Below are 24861 nucleotides of genomic sequence, written 5' to 3' on the forward strand. Positions count from 1 at the left end.
CCACAAAGCTTACTCTTCTGTGATTCAGCTATTTTTCTTGAATAAATGCTATTCATTGTTGCAAGCCTTTGGTTAATTTCCAGAGTTTTGAAAATGTTATTTTTTGACAATTTTTGCCGGTGTTCTCATTACTTTTATGGAGGAGCTGATTTTTGGAAGTCCTTACTCCACTATTCTATAAGTGCTTCTTCTATAAACATTAATTTCTGTACTGTGCTGTAATGTAATCATGTATTCAAGACCTGATAAAGAATATTCAATTTTGGCTCCAGACTGCTGTGTGTTTTGAGCTATCTATTTTTTCCTGCTTTTGTTCTACCTTTTTTTTTTCTTATATATGTTAGCCCATGGTCTTCCCAAAGCAGTCCCTCTCTCCTTGTCAATATGCTACTTCTAATATGCTGTGGTTAATAAACAGCCAAATTGGGTAGCAATGTTAGAATAGCTTTGGATGGTCCATGGCAAAATGTGTGGACTGTGACATTGTGACTGCTCAGAGTCACTTTGGCTTTCATTCTCTTACGCTCTAAAAATGAGGTTTCCAGATAATCTGAATTTAGAGGAAGTGAGTTGGTGATGTCTATCATGGGAGATAACAGCCCCACAATACTCCTTGCTGAGTCAGATTACACCTCTAGTAGTATACCTAACTCTGGGAAACATGTTTTAAGATGACTTTGACTGAATAGGAATTTCATGGTAACAGTAACCAGGATGGAGACTGAGTAGTTCTAAAACTATGCCATGTAAGGAATGATTGGGAAGAGCGGTGGTACTTCATTGAAGAAAGAAAAACTTGGAAAAAAAGAAAAAACTATTGGAGTATTGCATAGAGCTGATATGGTAATAAAATTATTCCGTCTCCCTCCACCATAATCATGCCAATTGGTTATAGGTTATAAATCAAAGAGCACAGGTTATAATGGGATTAGATATTAGAAAAGAAATTTCTAATAATGAGAACTGTCCAACAATGTAACTGACTAAGTATTTACCACAGCTTGAGCCTGGGGAGCGCAGCTCATAAAGGGAAAGCCCTATCCTTAGTGATTAAACAAAGACTAAGTGACACCTGTTAAGGACACTGTATTGGATAGAAGACTGGAGTATATGACAGCTAAAGTCCATTCTAACACTACCATGTTAAGGGTCTGAGATAAGGGTGGAGTTCGCTACAGAGCTGGCAGATGACTTTAGGGCAAGATAAGATATTCAGTGTGAGTTTAGAGTCTCCAAGGAGTACAATATATTTTTGAACTCTTTATCACCAAGGTCTCTTTATGGTCACTAAATTATGTATGAAGCTGGAGGCAAGCTAACTTTACTTGATGGACTTACTGACACCTAGTGGTAAAAACAGATATCAATATAATCCAAAATGTTAGAAGACCATACACAATCATCAAAAATAAAAATGTATAATTTACAAAAATTATAAATGCACATAATGATAAAAATGTATTAATGTTTCAAATTCTATTTTCAAAAAGAATTTAAAATTCTTTAAATGTTATATTTTTATACTGAAATTTGAAACTTCAATATCTTGATTAATTTTATTTATAAGGAAACCTACAACACCATTACTGTATCTTTTAACTCATGTATTTCATTTATGCTATTTTCATGGTTTATGAAAAACAGAAAAACATCACCTAAACTATCAATTTATTAAATTTTGATTTTTAAGTTGAAAGCACTAAAACAAAAAGGTTAATATGCTCTAATTCAAAGGGAGAATTATATACATCAATCCAATACCATTAACAGTAGTTTTTCATGATAGTGACACCTGATCTGTAACATATTTCCTTGAGTCTCTGTGAACAAACTTGGAGAAGGTTGGTTCTGGTTAGACGTAGGAGCTATCGCTAAAAAACACTAGGAGCTAATTGGTCTATGGAGAAATTAAACCCATATTTGGGCCTCTTCAGAATGCCTTTATACTAAATACATTGAGGTAAGTGGCTATGGCTACTGAGCTATAGAATACATAATAAAACTTTCTGTGATTCACCCACAAACAAAACAGAAAAGTAGAATGTATCAAATTTTGCATAGTAAATAAAACATGAAAACTAAAATTATAGATAAAAAATTTAGCTGATGTGGTTAATACGTTTTAACATGACAAGAAAATGAAAGTTTTTTAGAAGAAATGAGTACCATTAACATTCTGATGGTTATGGTACCGTAACATTCTGATATGATATGCAAAATGCCACTCCTCCCATACCCATTATGAGTTTTAAAGGAATTATCATCTCCAAATACTTTTTCCTTCTGCAAGACCTCTCCTCTCCTACATGTTTTCAAAATAAACCTCAGCCTGATAAACCAGTTCTTTTTCCTAACTAAAGAGGCGAACCCCTTACGTGTGGTGAACTCAAAACCAGGTAGTCTGGCTCTGGTGTCTGCTTTCAGTCACAGTCCTGTGCTGCTCTGAACAACTTCTCGGTCATGCCGATTTTCCTCAGCACAACACAAGTCAGAATGGCTTAAACACCATGATGCCTACGCTGGAGAAAATTATTTCTCCCTTTCTGATCTATTTCAGTGATATGGGAATTTATGTCAAGGAAGACAATCTATAAATTTATTACATATTATCCATCTTATTACTATTTAGCTTCTATTAGCTTAGTGTTAGTTGAAAATAGAAAGGAATAGAACTCACAAGAAGAGTATTAGCAAATGTGAGCACAGACAATTTAAAGTTTCCATTCAATATTTTTTTTCTACAGATAATACATAACCGGCTTCTCTATGTTTCTTCACAGGACAGTGCCCTAACTCTCAATTATTTTTGTTTCTCTCTAGGATGGAACAGGCTGGCAGTTAAGCTTAACCAACTTCAGTGTGGGGTCTACAGATTTTAGGTATATTTAATAAATTGAATTAATTTATGGAATTATAAAGCTCAGAACTGGATGCTGAGCAAAGCATCTGCAAAGTACTTAATGGACTGGATTACTGTAAAAGAGGATTAGAACTGTAGAAGATCATCAACCTCCAATCCATTTTGAAAGCATTCTTAAAATTGTGGGTAATTTAACCCATAATAATAGTGATCCACAACAACCCCAATTAAACAAAATTTCCTGGTCTTATTACCAAAATTAGTATCTTGTAAATTTTAGGATGATCATAAAGACTGTTTAACATGATGGAACTAACCCAGCAATGAATAAAGGAGTGATTCCAATTTTTAGAATGTTAACGCAATAATTTATTTAAAGTCATTCTTTGTACCTCATAAAGGTTCAAGGTTGTTTAGAAGAAAGTACAGTAGATTAGGAAGGAAGGAAGGGAGGGAGGAAGGAAGGAAGGAGATTTGGGTTCCAGCTTTCATCCTATTACTTACTAAGCTTGTCACTTATGGTAAATTACTTAAAACCCCTGAGCTGTGGTTCCCTCATCTTACCCCTGCTTCATTCAGCTCCACTGCTAGGCTGCATCTGCAGCCTCCTCATGTTGCTCAGCACGCAGCAGGCACTCAGTTAATGTTTGCTGGCTGAACAAACCAATGACTGATTGAAAATGAAAATAAAAATATTGTCACATATACCTCAGAAGGGTTGCTCTGAGGTCAAAATGATGTAGTGATATAATATGTGGGAAATTAGTTTGAGAATCATGAAAAATGCTATAGAGGTACACAGTGCAATTCTTTTTACAAATGGAGAAAGATGTTCTTATACATTTTTAATACCTAATTTAAAAAGAAACTAAGGTAAACGTGTTAATCACTGCAAGCTATTTCAAATCACAGCAGCTTGAATATTTATAAATATTCCGAGAAAAACAGGCTATCTCTACCTAAAGCCTCAGAAAACTTCAGTGACTAAAGATTAATATAACTTTAGAGATAAAATATCTGTGATTTTCAATAGCGTAGGTAAATTCACCAAACAAGTTCAGATTAAAGAGTCAAATGGTAACAGTCATACTAGGTAATATCTTACCATATTTAAAAAAGAGATTTATATGTACTAACATTGAAAGGTCTAAGATATACTGCTAGGTAAAAAAAAATGCAAATAATACAACCCATATATTTCCAGGTATTCAAATCTGTATCTATAGAAATATCTTGAAAAAGGCCTGAATGGTACACACCTGATGGATAACAGTGGTCCTTTTAGCTTTATTGGCACGGCCTGAAAATTTTTAATAGCAGGAATGTGAAAAAACAGATGACAGCATGTTACTAATTCACAGAATCCCCTGAGCTTTGGTTGAATATTGAAGGTGGAAGGAGTAACTGTTTAATTTTATACAAGTAAAATTAAACAGTCTTTGCAAGGAGAGAGCACTATAGCTTTCAGTAACTCAACATTTAGGGATTCTTGCTTACTGTAAGTTAAATAGTCTTTCTACAGAGAAAAAAAGCTTGATGGCTGACAGCACTGATATCTGTTAAATACCATACTTACTAAAAAAAGAATTTAACCACAAAACTAAGGAAAAATATATTATATAGTTGCAATGGGAATACTAAGGAAAAATATATTAGTTACATAGTGGTGACAGAAGGACTAAGAAAAATACATTCATTAGTTACATATACTGGTAATGGGAAACGTGTAATTAGACATAATTCTCATTAGAGTTATAGCTTCTAAATAGTCCGCTATTAAATAAAGCTTCAGTTTAAAAATTAGTTTTATTATTTCAGCACATTTGATCTGCCCAGTCCATTAGACAGAGGATATGCTGACTGAACACGCCCTAATTTCATAACCTGAGGGGACTCACGCACCGTTACCTGACTGCTCACAACGCTGACTGGCTGCTGACCGGCTCCGTGGCTCTGAAGCTCCCCTCTACTGCAACAGTTCTTCCCTCCCGAAGGACTTCCTCATTTCTATCTGCTCATCCTCCTCTTCCATAAGCTTCCTTTCTTGGGATGACAGTCTCTCCATATACCTTGCATCATATGGTGCTCTCTGCAGGGAGTCTCTGTCTGGAAGTGGCCACCGGGCCCGTGAGGCACCGTAGTCCGGGAGTTCATAACCTGCCAGTGGCTCTCTCACTCCTCCAGGACCACCAAGCCTGTCCTCAGGTTTCACAGAGGAGTGCTTGTCCTCCTTACGCTCATACAGACTCAGTCTCTTCTCAACCACCTCACGAATCAACACTGAAAAGTTATATGTACAGAAATCACTGATTTTTTTGTATTTTAGTAGTTATAGTGCTGACATATTTGAGTATAAAACATTCACCAGCCGTCATCCCTTCCCTGTATCATGACTTTTTATATAAAGTCAGTATACTTACCTTCTCTGCCACTTAATGCACTAAATATGAATTCTATGGAATATAATTTATAAAGTAATGACAGAAGATACTAATTTTGATCACTTATAAAAGAACCAAAAATAATATTGAGGGTAAAAATATGTACCTTTGTTAATACAATTGATATACTGAAAATTTAAGAACCAAAACTGTAAAATTAACATCTTTCTTCTACATATTCTTTCTACTGAAAAATTTCAGAGATGACTTTTCAATAAAATAAAAGAACTTACTGTCAAGCACTGTTCTTCCCACCATACTGTACTCCATGGTTTTGTCAACTTCATTCATTAGCCATGGAAGGAATCCTATCTCAATATCTGCAATTTAAAAAGTTAATTTCATTAAGTGACTTTTATGAATCATTATAGATTGGAAGAATCTGTGCTTTCCCCCTAATGTTACAGATACACCAACATTGTTTTCTTATTATAAAATGTCCAATAGACTCATACAGAATCACTTTTGCTGTATCATATTCTCTATATACGTTCTGGTCCACTTCCTTTCTATTGAAGTAGAAACTGTATTGATATTTTCAAAACTATGAGGACTTCCTTTGAGTCAAAGCCTTTAGAACTGACTTTACAGGCACAACGTGAGATGAATCAAGGAGGCATGGGGCAGGGGGAGGTGCAGGGAGAAGGGGGTATGGAACTGGGAGCAGAACTCCAATCCAAATGCAACGCAAATCCAGAACTGAGCAAGGCTGGCACTCCCCCACCTGAGGCCCAGCTGAAGCCCGGGGCCTGACAGAAGCTGATCAAGATTCAGAGGATAAGGGTCAAAGGGCATCTGAGAAGAAGGTCATGTAGAAATGGGTCAGAAACTAGGTGTTGTCATTAGTGGTAAATTTGTTCAAACTGAACTGGAAATCTGCTCTATGGTGTAAGCCTTTAAAAAATATGGTCCATTACAATATACATTTTAATATTTAAAAATGGCTTTTTTGGGGACTTCCCTGGCAGTCCACTGCAGGGAACATGAGTTTGACCCCTGGTCAAGGAACTATGATCTCATATGCTGCGTGGCACAACCAGGAAAAAAAAAAAAGGTTCTTTTGGGGGGCAGGCATCTAATTGTTATTTTTCAATGGGTGACAATAGAGTGTGATAGAATATATAAACTCACCACTATAAATAATTCTGAGAGATGAATCTCCTTTGCAAGCTTTTAAATGATCCATAACTGACTTTTTCAGCTTTTTCCATGAGTGAAAAAAGGCTGTGGCCTCTGTAACTAACAGCAAGAGGCCTAGCTGGACCCTGGGAAGCTGGCAGCATGGAAAGAGCACTGGACCTGGAGTCAGAGTCCCGGTCAGTCCCAGGCCTATGCACCTCCCCATCTGAGTGTCCGAGAGCAATTTAACTTCCCTGAGCTTCAGTTTCTACTTCTGAAAAATGGGGATTAATCTGCCGTATCCACCTCACAGGGTTTCTGGGAGGGCCAAATGGTATCATGTATGAAACACACTACAAAAATTGGAAAGTTCAATAGAAATGTAAACTAATAATATTTGTCTGTAATCTGACCTTTATGTTTTGAATTGAGTGTGTAATTGGTAAAAATTAACATTACTAATATCTCCCCTCAAACAGTATTAGCCATTTGAAATAGGACCTGTGTACGAAGCACTGTGGATGTAAGTGCTTTTGAACCTGAGGAAGGAGGGCAGCCGTGAGAAAGTGGCAACTCTTACCCTTTATTTGGCCAGACTAGCTAAGGAGAATGGCGCTGAGGGGATGCTGAGATGGCTAACAGGTATGGGTTCTATAAAGGCCGAGATCAGGATTTTTTGTTTTTTTTTTAATCTACACTTAATACAGTGCCTGGGATAGTACAAACACCTCATTAAATAACCTCACTAGCTGCCCCCAAAGAGATTTTGATTGGGATCAGAAGTCCACTGAGAAAAACTTAGCAACAACTACTTACACATATATATTTACAGTTGACCCTTGAATGACATGGCGGTTGGGGGTGCTGACCGCCTATGCAGTCAAAAATCCACGTATAACTTTACAGGCAGGCCTCTGTATCTGCAGTTCTGTATCTGCAGATTCTACCAACCACGAGCCGTACTGTACTGCAGTACGCAGTTAGTGAAAAAAATCCGTGTTTAAGTTTTATTTACATTATGACATTTAGCTCCTAAATAATCCTCACGTCACACATGAGGAAACTGGTCATAAAGCTAGTTAATGATAAAACTGGGATTCAAGCTCAAATCTTTGACATCAAGTCCATATTTCTTTCCACTATCCAATGTTGTTTCTCAATGAAAATAAACATCCTGAAATCGAGATCTTTATAATACACCTCTTACTAGTAACAGCTCTTTCTTAAAGCAACTATAATGGATTTTAAAATCTGTTTCAGAAATAGAAAGATTCCAATTCAAAATAAAAATGGGCATGAGATAAATTCAAGCCACTAGAGGATGCTTATTGTAACAGTTCATCTAACAAAAAACTCCACAGACCTCTTTCAACAGGATCATAAAAGTAGCCACCATCCCTGAGGCTGTCGAAAACAGAAGGGAGAAGGTCGGCCAGGTAACGCTGTGCAAACGCCCGGGCGGCGATCTTCTGGGCAGTCTCGTTATGCTTGTGAACCGCCTGCCACTGCTGCTGCTTACGCCGTTCCTGCCCAGAGGAGAACACCACCACCGGCGGTTATTCAGCTATTGCATCTTCCCCCGGTACTGACTCTAGTGAGTGGAAGAATGTGGACTTACATTTGTATCCAGAAATGAACAGAGCGAGCTGTCTGTTCACGGTTTTCATCAAGATTGTAATGAATTTCAACAACTAGGTAGGTACTGAATTCAGAGGAGATGAAGCTTAAGGTAAAATTTGTTTCCTGATCTATTTTCAAGTAAAATAATTGCAAGATATACATGTTTGACTGTATGGCTGTTATCAAAGAATAATAATAGTTACATGTATTTTTAATTAGTATTATAAAGTATTGCTGATATGAAAATTATAGTTGCTTAGACACCTTCGATTAAAAACCTTGGGCCAATAAATTATCTCATTTGTAATGATTCTTTAAATTCATAAAGTTCAGAAAATTCTAAAACCTCTTTTTGTTGTTGCTGCTTCTTGTTCATCACATGAAATCTGTGAAGCTAATGAACTATTCTCTACTCCTATGCAGAAGTGGGAACATTAATGTATTTTCTAATTAAGTCTATTTTCAAAGTTGAAGCAAATATAAATCTAGATGATTTGTAGTCTTCATTTTTTATAATATATTTCCTAACAATAAACAAATTTAACTATTTTTTGATAGGCATCACCAATTATTTCAACAAAACTAATTTTGTCAGTGTTCACTTCATTATTGTGAATAATCATGCATTTGCACAATCTTTACCATTAACTCCATGCTCTTTACACAGTTAATTACTCACTTTGGAGGAGAACTGAAAGGCCTTGAGTAGAATGTCCCAACAACTAAGCTAAACTCTCTGGGCCCTTTCAGGTGCTTGGGAGCTCCCTTCCCATTTATCCATCCAGTGTTTAACACAGGGTGACAGGTACTGGCAGACCCACACAGACTCTTAAAGATTACTGAGCCTCGTGCTTCCTAACTAGAGGTTTCTGGCATATTTAAAACATTGAATTCTAAAACTTTTCTTATTAAATGTCCTAAAAACCTATAATCTAGAGAAATATTCTATAAAGACCCAAGTAGTAGGTGTATCTCTATAGGTGTGGAGCAGGGCTGGCCACTGAGAAAAAATCCAGAATTCTATCCTGATCCTCTGCTTCTTACCCCTCACCTACCCATACATACTCCACTTTCTCCTGCCACCTTTTCTGCCACTGACTTGGGGCAAATCAACGTTATTTCTTTCTCTAGGACTCCTGATATTTAAGAATGCCTTTCATTGGAACATATGCAATTTAAATTGTTACATTCAGGAACTTTGGGGAACTCTATTTACGTACATTTATATAACCTGGAATTTTAAAAATGTCATTCAGTCCATGAAAGATCTGTGATCTATAGGAGAGACCTGAGCAACAAATACTACAGGTCATTTCTAACATGTTTGCAAAGATCTTAGCTCTGTTCATACAACATGTGATTTTTAACATAATCTATTAATTAACCAAAGTCTGTCTAAGAGAGAAAACTAAAATTCTATACCTTTTCCTCTCGGTGTCGTCTCTCTTGCTCTTCAAGTCGTTGCACTTCAGCAAGCTCGACGTTGCGTAACTCTTCATATGCGTATTGACTGGCCCGCAGGTTCGCCAACTCCTCTTCTTCCATTACCTCCAGAAGAGACTGCTCAATGGTCTTTCCCACCAAAACTTCTAACATTGGTTTAACTTCAAGATCAAAGTCAAAGAGCTTAAACATACAAAACAAAGAAAATTTAAAATTTTAATCATGAACCAAAGGCTCATGAAAAAACATCCAGAAGAGTAGCAATAACAGGATACTACTTATTGAGTGTCTTCCGTGTGCCAGACACTGTGCTGGCCCTTTATTTATGGTTTCTCTTCCTCAAAATAGCCTGAAAGGCACACAGGCTGTTTACAAGCAAAAACTGATTGAGTCAAAGTTATAAAAAGACCTATGCAATCATCAGAATGAACCTTGATACAAAACAATGTTCAGATCAAACGCTGAAACCCAAGGGAAATATCCGTGTGTTTCTTATTCTGTGTGTTTTCCGCTCAATTTTTACTGGTTGTTTTGATAACAGTTTGAAGAACAAAGGAACAAGAATCATGGATATTTTGGTGATTCATCTCTAGGCTTTAGAGGCAAATATACCCTTCTATGTAGATTATGAAGACTTGTTTTATTTCCCAATTTCAATGACAGTACTTCAAGGTCCTTCGAGTCTTAAATCTCACTGAGGTCATTATGCACATAAGCACGGCCTTCTCTTCTCCAGTTTCATAAACTGGCCTATTTATGCATTCCACACTGATATGAAAATGCAATTATTTTAGGATTTCTTTCCTAACATAGATTATCTTCATAAAAGTTATATAATCTTCAAGCAACTAACAGTGGAACTTTTTATACCAGAGATATTATTTTTTCTTATTTGGTACAAATATACCTTGTATTGATACACTAAGCAAGTATGCAAACACACAAAAATTAAATACGTAAATATTCTAAAAACATTTATAAAAATTTTTATTTCTGCTCAGCAAAGAGGGAAAATGAGATCATGGTATTTAAAAACATTTCTGGGTAGCTCAGGATAAAACTATTATAGATAAATTTGGAAAGAAATGCAGTAAGTAGAATCTTCCTGATTGTGGTTTGTATTCATGTTAAGCTTTTAACTAAACCTAACTTTAACTATTTATAAAGAAGATAGAGGGAAGTCCAATAATGTACTATACCTCTCCTTCTAGAATTTGGGTGGCCACATCTTTGCCAGTTTTGGCAGGAATAAAGAGTGGTGTTGGTGGTCTGTCCAGAAATGCATCTGTTTGGCATTCCATATCAACTTCTATTATGCGGTCAGCAATTTCTTCAAGGTATAATTCTAAGAGAACACCATATACATTGAGTTTGAAATTCTGGTCTATTTCAAGTATTTGAAACTACAGCCCCTTCAAAAAAGAATTGAATGGATCAGAAAATGTGTCTTGGAATCAAAGTGCTCAAATGTGGGATTCAATTCACATAGTGTACTAAGCGTTTTTATAATATTTGGAAGACTACAGAGTCAGTCCGGCTAGAACATTTATTAAATGTTGAGAAAGCACTGAGCTTTGTATTTGAAAACAGAACAAAAGAAGAGCATGAAACCACAGATGCATACAAGACACAAAGTATAACATGGGATGGAAGGTTAGCAGTCCATTTATTTGAGTCCTAACATAGTCAGCGTTTAAAGGTTTGAAAATTCCTGGATATTTAAAAAAACTATGCACCATGTCACTGTGTTAACTGATGTTCCCTCTATCCTACATATTATAAACAGATACATGAAAACAAATTTCACCTTAGGAATAATTTATATGGGGCAAGGGCAGTATGGTATCATGCAAAGAATATGAGAACTGGAGTCAGATGCTAAACACAGAAACTAGCCAAGTTACATCCTCTTGGGGCCTCAGTTTCTTTATTTGTAAAAGGGATCATAATTATCAGTCACATGGAGTCTTCATAATAATAAGGGAGATACACAGGTAAAGGACCTGGTATAGTCTCTGAGATATAGGAAATAGTCAACAAAGAGTGGCTGCTATTCCATCACTTAACATTCTGATGGTATAAACACTAAAATTTAGCTCTCACAGAATTACAACTACATTGGCTAATCACAGACATATACTCATTCTAGATTTGGAAGGAAAAAGCACGGGATGGTCCTCTTCCTTTCATTTTTATTATCCAGAAATATCTCTGATGAATCCACTTACCATCTTGGCAGGGTGCAAGGTGAATCTTGAGTAGTTATACTGGTCCAAGGAAAACACCAAGCATTGTTTTGACTATCAAGATTCTGTCAACAACACAGATAGACCCTGTAGGTCCAGGTAAGCCTCCACAGCTGACAACAGTCAGACAAGTAGGAAAAGCCTGGCACTAGCCTAGGAGAGACTGTGTGGCCCTGGGGAGTATGCAAAGTGGATGGAGAACAAAAGGAGAGACAGAAGAGGCCATGGTGAGAGAGGTGGGCGACTCAGATCTCAATGGGTTTACTCCTCTCAAAAGACAAAACACTGAAATAAAACTAGATTGCTGTCCTCTCCTGTTAGTCCAACAGTGATTCATGTTGGGCTATGAAAAGTAAGAAATAATTCCAGTTTGAGAATAGAATATGTGAAAAGGCTGAGAATTTAATTTGGTCATTAAATTCTTTTAAAAATCCCATCTCATACTTTCAGCCATACCCAATACAATAATAATATACAGTCTATGAGTTTGTGTAATGAATGAACTTCTCCTACTGTGTGACTGGAGAAGTACTGGGTAGCATAATAGATACACAAATAATTTAAGAGCCAAATAAAATGAACTGACTTAGAAAATCAAGCACACCCAGGAGCCACCACACCAATGGCAGGCCCACATACCTGTCTGCACATCCACATGCTTTCTGCCTTCTACAGGTTCGGGCGTTCGTGGTCTGAGCTGTTCTTGGGCTCGTTTTTTGGCAAGAGCCCTCCTCTTAGCCTGCTGCTGTCTCTGAATCTCTGCAGGATCCGGTTGCCCAGGCTGAGGGACAGAAAAGGCTTCTAAAATTTAGAAAATATTTCTCAAAGTGTATAGGACTGCTGTTCCAAAAGTGGTTCCTGGATGGTATAAAAGCATCTGTTGCAGAACACTTCCTGGTTATCAGTGACTTCATGATTAAACATTTATTTGAACTTTGTCAGGTAAGGACAAAGGTATCTGACAAAACACATAAAGTAACTTCAAAGTATGACTGTTAACTGGAATAAAATGGGTGCAGAATCCCATCTAATAAATTTTTTCCTCATTCAAGGATTTTTACCAAGAACTCCTCTGATGCCTAGTGAACTGATACAACCATTCAGTCACAATACATTTTAATGTGTAGTTAAGAAATTGAAAAGCACTCTAATTTTTAAAAAACTTTTATTTCATGGACAGAATTTCCTTAAAAAATACAATTAGCTCAGAAAGAAAACATCCTCAGTCCAAAGGAAGCTTGTCCAAGTGCACAAAACAACAGCTAAGGGATTAAAAATATAATTCACAGTAGTTCTGCAATATGTGGAGGTCCTTGATTTTGTATTCATAACTCATTTTGTAGCCCTTCTCTAAGCTAACTTGTCTTGTCTCAAGGTAAATATGAAAAGAAAAGGAGAAATATAAAATTACTTTGCATGAAAAATTTTAGTATTTAAAATTACACTTCTAAAAATATTTTAATTGAAATATCATTGTAGATTTTTAAAAAGAAAAAAGAAAATTACCTATAATCCCATCTTCCTAATACAATGGCTATTGTTATTTAATGCATAGTTGTTTTTGAAGTGATGATACCATATATTTTATTTTGTTTTCCTCAGGTAACGCTACCTATCATAAACTTTCTCCCATGTTCGAATTATATAGTGGAAAGAAGAGCACTGGCTCTGAAGCTCAAATTCCAACTCCTTAATTTATTAATTATTAGGGTTAATAAAGCTTGGACTAATAACCCACATTTTCAGATATTCAGTTTTCTCACCTATACAATGGGAATAACATCTATGTAAGTTTTAGACTATAAGGAACAAATCAGATAATATAACAAGTCTAACACAATATCTGTCATAGAATAGCTCTTCCCCTGCAGTTATCATTTCCTTTTATTATAAAATAACCACATTACCAAAAAGAAAGAAATATCACCTACAGTTTCATTTTTCTAATACAATTACTAATATCATTTTGGGATTATTCGATGGAGGCTTTTTTCCTTTGTATAATGTATATATTCTACATTATTATAAGTATCACGCTTATTTCCATTTTTTTAATGGAACAGAATTATAAATGCCAGCATTGAAATATTTACAGTAACAAAAATGCAACGAGTTCATTTTAGAAATGCATTGCCTGACAACTGTTTCAGGATCTAGTTATAATCTCTTTTTTAAAGTTTTATTTTGAAATAATTCACAGAAATTTATAAAAACAGCACATATAATCCTGTGTATGCTTCACCCAGCTTCTTTCAATGGTGACATTTTATACAATTATAACAATATCAAAATAAGGAAATTAACATGTAAAATATTAACAGATCTTATTCAGTTTTCACAATTTTTACATGCATTGATTTGTTTGCATCTGTGTATATTGTTCTATATATAGATTTGTGTAACCACTACCACAATAGAGACCTATCTCATCACCCCAAAGGAGTCTCCTTTGTATTTCTTCAAGTCCCACCTTCATCCCTGTTCCCTGACAAGCACTAATCTGTTTTCCATCTCTAGAGTTTTGTCTTTTTAAGAATGTCATACACAAGGAAACATTCCCAATGTAACCTTTTGAGATTGGCTTTTTTCACTAAGCAGGATGTCCTTGAGGTGCACCCTGGTTGTCATATGTATCAATAGTTTGTTCCTTTTTGTTAGTAGTACTTGATTGCATGGATGTACCAGGTTTGTTTAACCACTTACCTATCGAAAGACACTTGGGTTTTTTCATTTTTTGGGTTATTACGAATAAACCTGCTATGAATGTTCATTTGTGTACAGGTTAATATGTGAGCATAAGTTCCCATTTCTCTGGGATAAATGTTTAAGAGTACAGTTGTGGACCTGAATCGTAAGTGCTTGTTAGTTTTTATAAGCAGCCACTGAGCAATTTTCTAGGGTCAATGTACTGTTTTACATTCCCATCTGCAATGTACCAGAGTTCCAGTTGCTTTATATTCTCACAAGCACTATTATTTTAAAATTTCTAGCTTTTCTAACAGGTGTGTAGTTACATAATTGTGGTTTTAATTTGTATATCCCTAATCTTTCAAGATTTTTTTGTTTTCTGTTTTCAGAAGTTTGATTTTGATGTGTCTGGGTGAAAATTTATAGGTTTATGCCTTTTGTCAAACATGTGGAATTTTCAGGTACCATTTCTTCCAGTATTTCTTCAATTTCATACTTTTTCTCCTCTCCTGGGCCTTGGGTAACATGAACTTAGATACTTTGTTACTGCTCCTCAGATCTCTGAGGTTTTTCTTGGGGTAGGGGTCTATTCGCCACCCCTTCTTCAGACCAGGTAATTCCACTGATTTGTTTCTGCATTCACTGCTTGTTTCCTATGTCATCTCCAATGAGTCTATCTGTGAGGTTTTTATTTTGGTTATTGTATTTTTCAGTTCTATATTTTCCATTTGGTTCATTTTTTTATTGTCTATTTCTTTGCAAAGATTTTCTATTTTTTCCACCTGTTTCAAGAAAGTTCATAATTGTTCATTTTTGATTGAAATGTTTTTATGATTATTGCTTTAAAAGCTTTCTCAGGTTATTCCTACACCTGAGTCATCTTGGTGTTGTCATCTCTTGATTGATTTTTCCCATTCAAGTTGTGACTGTCCTGGTTCTCAGTACAATTGAGCAATTTTTAAATTGCATTCTGGACATATTGGGTATTATGTTGTGAAACACTGGGTCTTAATCATTTTATTAGGGAGTCACCCCTTTTGCTTTAGTGCACAGGCGTGAGTGGAGATGGAAGTTTACCATCCTGCTGGGTTCCACGGACACCATGCAGTGAAAGCAGGGGGCCAACTTGTACCACCTCACAGGTGGTGATGGTTCAGCTCCTTGCTATGTTCTGCTAACACTAGTGCTGGACTGTCGGGGAGCTGAGTTCTGGCTAGTGCTGCCTCATACTACCTTGTTCCTCCTTGTTGCTACCAGGTAGGGTTGAAAATTCAGCTCCCCCAAGCTCTGCTGATGCCACCCCAGAAAAAGTAGGAGATCTACTTATACCATATCTTACCACCTCACTGCCCCTGGGTGAGGGTGGCACTTCAGCTTCGTGCTTTGCCCTTGTTGACACCAACTCCATGGACGAATCAGAAGACTGATTCGTACTGTTGCTGTCATGTGGAGATCAAGGTCCAGCTCTCCACCTTAGCCTCCCTGATGCCATATGGAGGGGCAGAGTGGTTTATCCATTGGTGTGTTGCTGGAGGAGGGGTACTGTGGTAAAAAGGTTTCTGTTCCACGAAGTTACCCTCTATCTTTGGAAAGAGGGAACAGGCTTTTCTTAGGGTGTGCCAGGTTCCAGGGTGTTCATGGTTGCAGGCTGCAGACATCTCTGGCACTCTAGGATACATGAGGGGCAAAAAGAAAACCCAGGGACCCACTGCCACATTGTTCAAGTCCAGAGGTCCCTAGCCAGTCCACTTTCATCTTTCCACCTCTCAGAGTCTTCCTATACTATTTGTTTGTGCTATGTCCAGGGTTTTTAGTTGTAAGAAGAGGAACAGGAAGGAATTGGAACAGGAATTGAATTCCTGCTTGTCTGCAACTGGAAGTTTGAGTACAGACTTTTAAGGTAAGGTGTTGATGAACTGACTAAAGAATTAAAAAAAAAAAAAATCAAATCATCACGATGGTAATTTTTTTAAAAAGGACTAAAAAAGCAGTGATTCTCCTTTCTATTCTTGTTCAAGGTCTGCCAGTATTCATTGCTATTGCCACAAGAAAATGCTGAAACACATGTCTACATCACATATTTGAGCTACTGTTTCTAAATGCTGGTCTCTGAACTGGCTGTACCAGAACTGCCCAGGGAAGTTTATTAATACTACATATTACTGTGTCCAACTTTTGGAGATTCTAATGCAGTAGATCCATGGTATGGCTAAAGCATATATATTTTTAAGTTTTCTAGGTGATTTTGATGTATACTGATTCAGAATGTTTAACATCCCATATGTCCCACGTGGTGTTAGGCGTTTATGTGTCAAATAGTCTTTACAGGTTAAGGTAACTATGAGGGTGAGTCCAAACTTATCCACACTCTGGCTGTAGAATTTATAGAAGTTTTAATATAATCGGAGGGTGGATAATTTTTGACTCACCCTCGTATATTTCATTTCTGTGCCAAGAAATTATTCTTAATACCATACTACATCTTACTCATCTCTGTATCGTAGGTACCCAGCACAGGACTTAAAACTCAAAAAGTATTTGTTGAGTGAACTAAAGAAAAGAAGCATAATTCAGACTTTTTGATTAAATAATGATAACAGTATTGGAGTATGAGATAATTTAAACAAATCTAAATATATTACACCAACACTACTCAAAGTGTGGTCATCAGACTCGGGCAGTCTGTAAGCTATTTGAACTTGTCTGTAACAATTTAATTACAGAAATTGAGAATGAGCATTTGGAAACTTTTAGAACAGTTTTCCACAGTTCTGTTAACCTAGTAAAAAACTGGGGCTTGTATTTTTAAAATACTTTTGTGGTAAAATACATATAACAAAGTTAACCATTTTTAAGTGCACAGTTCAGTGGCATTAACTGCATTCACATTGTGCAACCATCACAGCCATCCATCTCCAGAACTCTTCACTTTGTAAAACTGAGACTCTGTACCCATTAAATAACAACTCCCTATTCCCCAGCCCCTGGCAACCACTATTTGGCTTGTATTTTGCATGTCTTTTTTTTTCTCTCTTATTTTTCTAGCAATTCATCTTTATTGTATTTCATAAATGGTTTAGTCTGTAACAGATCAGAAAGGAAAAGAAAGAAACAAAGACTGGTCCTTCACCACAGGTAGTGTGGAAGGCTCTGTGCTAAAACTATTCCAATTACACTTACCAGTAGTCCTGTCTGTAGTGCATAAGTGTTGCCTCGGATCACCCTCCTGTCATACATTATGTTTCCATAACGTATAGGCTCTTCAGCTCTGAAAAAAAGCAAATTCTAAATAACGTCTGCAAAAGAGTACTGGTGTCTATGAAGCCGACTCATTTTTTTAAAATTAATTTTTATCAGGGTATAGTTGCTTTACAATGTTGTGTTAGTTTCTACTGTGCAGCAAAATGAATCAGCTACTATACATAGACATATATCCCCTCTTTTTTGGATTTCCTTCCCATTTAGGTCACCACAGAGCATTAAGTAGAGTTCCCTGTGCTATATACAGTAGGTTCTCATTAGTTATCTATTTTATACATAGTATCGATACTGTATATGTGTCAATCTCAATCTCCCGATTCCATTTCCCACCTACCCCCTCCATTCCCCCTTGGTATCCATACATTTGTCCTCTACATCTGTCTCTATTTACGAAATCAATTCATTTTTTAAAATTGAAGTATATTTGATTTACAATGTTGTGTTAGTTTCAGGTGTATAGCAAAGTGATTCAATTTTATATATATACACACACAATTTTTTTCTGATTCTTTTCCATTATAAGTTACGACCAGATACTGAATGTCATTCCCTGTGCTATACAGTAGGTCCTTGTTGTTTATCTCTTTTAATATGTAGTTGTATCTGTTAAACCCAAATTCCCAATTTATTCCTCCCCACCCTTCCCCTTTGGTAACCATAGTTTGTTATCTATGTCTGTGAGCCTACTTCTGTTTTGTAAATGAGTTCAACTGTATCACTTTTTTAGATTCCACATATAAGTGATGTCATATGATACTTGTCTTTGTCTGAAGTCAATGTATTTTTAATAGAATTTAGACTAAGATGAAAACATTTTAAGAAAACAGATTTCTTTAGCACAGTCCAGAAAATACGGAGACAAACAGCTGCCATTCATGGAATGCTTATTATAAAGCCAGGCCCTTGGTAGATATTATTTCATTTTTTTTTAAATTATTTTTTTGGGGGTACACCAGGTTCAATCATCTGTTTTTATACACATATCCCCGTATTCCCTCCCTTCCTTGACTCCCCCCCCTCGAGTCCCCCCCACCCTCCCCGCCCCAGTCCTCTAAGGCATCTTCCATCCTCGAGTTGGACTCCCTTTGTTATACAACAACTTCCCACTGACTATTTTACAGTTGGTAGTATATATATGTCTGTGCTACTCTCTCGCTTCGTCTCAGTTTCCCCTTCAGCCCCTGCCCCCTACCATACCCCGAGTTCTCCAGTCCATTCTCTGTATCTGCATCCTTGTTCTTGTCACTGAGTTCATCAGTACCATTTTTAGATTCCGTATATGTGAGTTAGCATACAATATTTGTCCTTCTCTTTCTGACTTACTTCACTCTGTATGACAGATTGTAGTTCTATCCACCTCATTACATATAGTTCCATCTCATCCCTTTTTATAGCTGAATAATATTCCATTGTATATATATGCCACATCTTCTGTATCCATTCATTTGTTGATGGGCATTTCGGTTGCTTCCATGTCCTGGCTATTGTAATTTTTTAAGCCTGATTCTATTAATGTAACTTTTCAATTCTTGAATCAAGTTTTTTTTTTAGTCCTTTAGAGCAAGCCCCTTTTCAGCTGGGCTCTTTCATGTTTTTTAAGTAGTCTAACAGGTTTACAGCCTAAAGCCAGCTCCGCCTCTCACTAGCTAGGTAACCTTGGGCAGAGTCCTTTCTGGGTCTACTTCCTCTTCAGTGGAATGGTAACCATCCTTCCCAACTTGAAGCTTATTGTGAGCATTAAATGAAATAATATCTCAGTCTATATGTGTCCCTTGGTCTGAAATATTATTTCATTTAACGCTCACAATAAGCTTCAAGTTGGGAAGGATGGTTACCATTCCACTGAAGAGGAAGTAGACCCAGAAAGGACTCTGCCCAAGGTTACCTAGCTAGTGAGAGGCGGAGCTGGCTTTAGGCTGTAAACCTGTTAGACTACTTAAAAAACATGAAAGAGCCCAGCTGAAAAGGGGCTTGCTCTAAAGGACTAAAAAAAAACTTGATTCAAGAATTGAAAAGTTACATTAATAGAATCAGGCTTAAAAAATAAGTCAAATTTCTTATTGTTCTTTAACCTCAAAGACATTTTAAAATGATATTGTTTTAAATACTAATAAAATTTTAATTTCAGAGATCAGAATGATCAATAGTGAAAAATACACAGTTGATGCTTTCATTCAAAATTCTCTAAACGATATCCCATTTGTGGCTATGAAACCAAATATCAACCTATACCAATTACAGTACTCTATCAGAAATGATTCTGGAGGGGGAGTGAGTTGCTTACTTATCACATATTGAAACCACTACTGGACAGCCTGACATCATATTACTTAAAACCCAGACATGCCTCACTGCTCATCTTACTTGACCTCTGGGTAGTGTTGGGCTCAGCTGGCCCTCCCCCACTGAAACACCCTCCATCCCAGGCCTCGCTGATACCACCGTATTATTCTCAATGCTCTTCTGCTTTTTCTCTGACTCCTCTTTCTCAGCCAGGTATTTGCTAGCTCCCCACACTGGAGAATTTCCTCATGATTCATCCTGCTCTTGTCCTGAGTTGACCTCAACCATTCTCGAGGCTTCACTTACTATCCACGTATCTAAAACTCCCAACTGTATCCTAACTTTAGCTCAGAACTCTCCTCTGAGCGCCAGGCTATACATCCAGTTGACATGCCTGATGACAACTCACTCAGATGTCTCAAAGGCAACCTCAAAATTGAACTAATTATCATTTTCCCACTCCAACATTACTTCTGTAATGTTCTCTATCTCATTAAATGGTACTACCAACCACCCAATTGGCTTAATCTAGAAGCCTAGGAGTCATTCATGACTCTTCCTTCTTCCCCATTTTCTATAACCACCTATTAATTCTATCCCCCAAATCTTTCTGGCATCAGTCCACTGCTCACTGCCACCACTATCATTTATCGGGACTATTGCAGAAGTCTCTTAGTCTTGTAACTGGAACATTTCTCTCCAACATTTCTATCTATTGTAGCCAGTGATCTTTTATTTATTTATTTTCATTTATTATTATTTTTTAATTTTATTGTTTTTTTCTCTTTTTTTTCTAAATAGTTGTGGCACACGGGCTTAGTTGCTCTGCAGCATGTGGGACCTTCCTGGAGCAGGGATCGAACCCATGTCCCCTGCATTGGCAGGCGGACTCTTAACCACTGCGCCACCTAGGAAGCCCCCAGTGATCTTTTAGAATGGAAAAATCCAAACATAATGCTTACTTAAAGTCTCCTAGTGCTAATTAAAAGTGATAATGAGGATAAATTTTGGTTTTGTTTGGATGATAAAGACAAAAAGAAAAAAATCCATAACACCTATTGCTGGTGAGGATGTGGGGAAAAGGATATGTTTAAATACTCCTGGAGGAAAGATATTTTGTTCCATCTGTCTGTAGTAAAAAAACACATGACTTAACAATCCCATCCTCGGAATCTGCCTCCTAGGAATAAAAAGGCCAGTACATAAGGGTGTTTACTGACCTCCTTCTTTGAGGTAAAAACTTAAAGTGAACTGAATATCTACCAATAGTGGAAAATTTTAATAACATATGGTACCAGGGGATATCATGCTGCTATTAAAAATAATTGGAGGGATTTCCACAAAGAATTAAGTGAGAGAAGGAAGATGTTGAGAATGTGTATCTGTATGTATATATTTATACATGTGTACATAAACATGTGAGCCTGGGGTAAAATACGAAAGTATTCATTCAAAGTCATTAACATTGTTTGGGAACAGGAGAGGGAAAGTAGGTCTGCAAGGGAAGTGGCTGGGGAATAAGGTTGTACTAAGAATACCCACAGGCATGAATGATATGAGTCCATTTATTAAAAAATTAGAAACATGTGCATGTATACATGAAGAAATTAGGGAAAAAAGGAATTAAAGCTTATAAAATGGGGGGGAGCCAACTGGAAATAAACCTTCTACACATATGTGCACATGCTCCTGTATATGTGTACAAGCAAGGAGGTGTGGAAAAGTAACATAAGACAAATTTGGTTACAACAGGGAAGTTGGGAGCAAAGGTCGGTGGGAGATAATTAACTTTGCCTTTATTCTCCCTTATTTTGTATTTTTTATTTGCTTCCTCAAGCATATATTACTTTTATAAATTGAAAATCACCAGTAAGAATCATTTTACACTGAAAAATCAAATAGACACACATATAAAAGAACTCCTTCCAAAGGCTGGAATCAACAGATTACTTCAATATACCAATCAACTATTAAAAAAAAAAATCGTTCCTAATGAACCACCATTGATTCTTGTTTCATCTGTTGGTGTGATTTAATATGAAGGATTTGTAAGCAACCACTTAAAGGCACCAAGAAGTATTTCTCAAAGGAGTCCCTTCTAAAATTGAATCCTTTTATAATATAAATAATTTAAATTTTCCTATTTTGGTTTTCTTAAAGTAGTAGACATTTCTTATACAAAAAAGGTCTTTAGTGTCAGAATAAGATAATTATGAAATTAGACTCAGTTTGAAATAAGCATCAAGAGCTACACTGCTCACGTACAGTCATTAATTCAACAATTTGTGCTGAGTGTTAACTATGTGTCAGGCACGGTCCTAAGTGAACCAAAGTCACAAAGGTTTCTGCTTGCAGGGAGCCTGCATTCTTGGAAAGTTCTGCTGATTTCAAAGTCTGAGAGTCACGGAAAGAACTTAAGAGAACCGTAACATTTAATGTCCTCTCCAAATATGGATATTTGAATATCTGCAAGTACTGATGAATGTAAAAGTACAATTTGGGGTCCAGCATGGAAGGAGAACCTGATTCCTGTCCGAAGACTGCTGTGGAAACAGCTTTACTTGGCTCCCATTTTGGACACGCTATTGTGTGTGACACCTTTTTACCTCAGTTTCTTCATCTGCATAATGGAGTTACAAAACCAAGTTCACAGCACTGGGCACTACGTAAGAAAATGTCCGTAAATGCCCCTAGAAGGTGCTTGCTTGGCACACAGTCTGCCAACAATAAACATCAGCTGACTCAAACTTAGTGAAATAAGTCGGTTCCGTCCACATGTTATCAATCAAGCCAGCATCACTATCAGTAAAAATGAATTAATACCCTTTCTTGCTTCAGTCCTCCACACCACGGGAGAGTTCTTTAGGGAGGAAATTTTATATTTGGCAGAGTGTAGGGAAGGGAAAGCCGCATAGGCAGGTTTTGCTAGGGTGACGGGACCAGGATCCCGCGGCCCCGCGATGGGGGGGCGGGTGGACACCACACAGGGGCCGGTTTGCTCACTCACGGCTGCATCAGGTCATCCCGGTAACGGCGGCGCTGGCAGGGCAGGGCCCGGGGCCGGCTGGTATAGGTGTAGGTGTAGGTGGCCATGGCCGGGGAGGCGCAGTCCTTCAACGTCCTGGAGGCCACGAGCGGGGTCGGACCGCTTCGGTTTCGGTGAAGCTTGGCTTCGAAGCAGGTGGGCACTAAAGTGTCGCGGGAGCCGCAGAGGTGCAGGTAGTGCCAAGGGCAGGGATTCCGCGACGCAAGGAGTGGCGGCAAGAAGGGAGGCGGGCGGGACGGGAGGTTGCCAGGGCACGAGGTGGGAGCTACACTCTGCTTACTCCGCGCCGCACAGAGCCTGCCAAAGGCGCCCGCACCGGTTGCCCAGCAACCCAGGGTTCCGTCGAGGGGTGGGACCTCAGGGTAGTTCCGGCTGGCGGCTGTTGGGGGAAGGCCGGTGCGCCGGGCCACTTCCGGCTCTTGACTCCGCCCACCGGCTCCTCCCTTGCAGAGGTTCCTGCGCGTGAAGGAGGGCGGCATGCTGGCCCCCGCGGAGGCTGGGGTAGGACGGTGGACGGCGGTTCCCGGCCCCACTTTTGGGTGTGGGTTTGCGGGGCCTGTGTTGGCCCCGTTGTCGCAGGCCTCGTTTCTTGGGGACCGTCCTCAGCTGTTTCTCCCGCCACTGCCTCCGCGCCTCTCCTCGGGCGCCGTCCACCTACGATCGCACGCGCCTGGCACCCGGGCTCCTAGCTCTGTTACGTGCCAGGGCCGGGCCAGGGCTTCCTGGTGTCTCCCAGCGCCGTCACCTCTCCCGCCCCAGGGGCCGCCTGCCGCCGCCCTCCGCAGCTGGTCTGCATTTTCCGCCTGCTCGGCTTACGTCTCTGTTGCCAGTCCTTCAGGGGACCGACTGGCCCACAGAGCGTGAAGGGCCGCCCCACAGACATCTCATTTTGGGACAGGGTGGGCGCTTTCTTGAGTCTTTTAGGCCCCCTATGCCCTGAAGAATGAAGCATCATGGGGTAGGTCTGCCCTTAGAAACGCAAACGGATTGGTTTTAGTATTGGCAATGTAAACATACTGGTTTGTGTAAGTGAAGTTTATGTATTCCTGAGGGATCGGTTATTTGCATTTGCGTTTGTATTTTTCAGTTCCGTTTAAGTACTGCGTGATTTAAATCCAGGTTCTGAAATGTTCTAGCCCCATAACCTCTGGCAAGGTAATGTTTTTGTGCTTCGTCTTGCTAATTTGCAAAATGGGGGTAATAGAATTTATCTCTTGAGTTTGTCATGAGGATTAAAAGAGTAAGTGTAAAATACGCAGAACTCTGTCTGGTAAATGCTAAGCCATTCTATTAAGATCTAGATCCCACCTGTGCTTTGAAGCTTTTGGTCTAAAGCAGATGTAGGCATTGTATAAACAAACACTAACATAAAGGTATATGGTAAATGTGAGAGGTAAAAACACTGCATGAAGATTTTAGGTCTGATCACTTTATTTTGAGGTAGTTTCTGAATGGGCTAAAGGAGAAAGTGACATTTAAATTGCGTTTGATGCGCGTAGAAACAGGTAGATTAGAAGGGGGGGCTAGAGAAAGAAAGGACTTAAAGATCATTGTCAGGGTTTTGATTAAATGTTGGGCAGTGTGTAGAAAACAATGCAGAGAGGCTCTAGCTTATGTTGTCTTTCTTCAGAGGATTTAATTTTATTCAACTGGCAGAATAGGAGCAGATGACACTTAGTAACGGATTCAGACTGTGGGAGGACTGGTCTATTTCTGGTTTGCCCTTATTCCAGAGCAGAGGCCTTTAGGAATCTCAACAGAAAATTTAGAGTTTTAACAGGTCCCCATCCTTGGGAGACCTTGAACTCTATAAATTTGTATTCCCAGCTCTGTGAGATTGTGGAAAGGTCTACT

The 24861-nt window shown here is 38.2% G+C and overlaps 1 protein-coding gene across 1 annotated transcript; it reads right to left on the reverse strand.

The window, feature by feature from the left end:
- Positions 1-4647: 4647 nt before the first annotated feature.
- RSPH3 (radial spoke head 3) lies at positions 4648-23803 on the reverse strand. Its single transcript, XM_057739517.1, is given in 12 exon segments — positions 4648-5140; positions 5535-5621; positions 7784-7946; positions 9463-9666; positions 10683-10828; positions 12369-12510; positions 17598-17685; positions 22969-23423; positions 23425-23524; positions 23526-23644; positions 23646-23731; positions 23734-23803. Coding segments are annotated over 12 exon segments (1974 nt in total). The 3' UTR covers positions 4648-4826.
- Positions 23804-24861: the final 1058 nt, after the last annotated feature.

Source organism: Hippopotamus amphibius, chromosome 6 (assembly GCF_030028045.1).
Source record: "Hippopotamus amphibius kiboko isolate mHipAmp2 chromosome 6, mHipAmp2.hap2, whole genome shotgun sequence".
NCBI lineage: Eukaryota > Metazoa > Chordata > Mammalia > Artiodactyla > Hippopotamidae > Hippopotamus > Hippopotamus amphibius.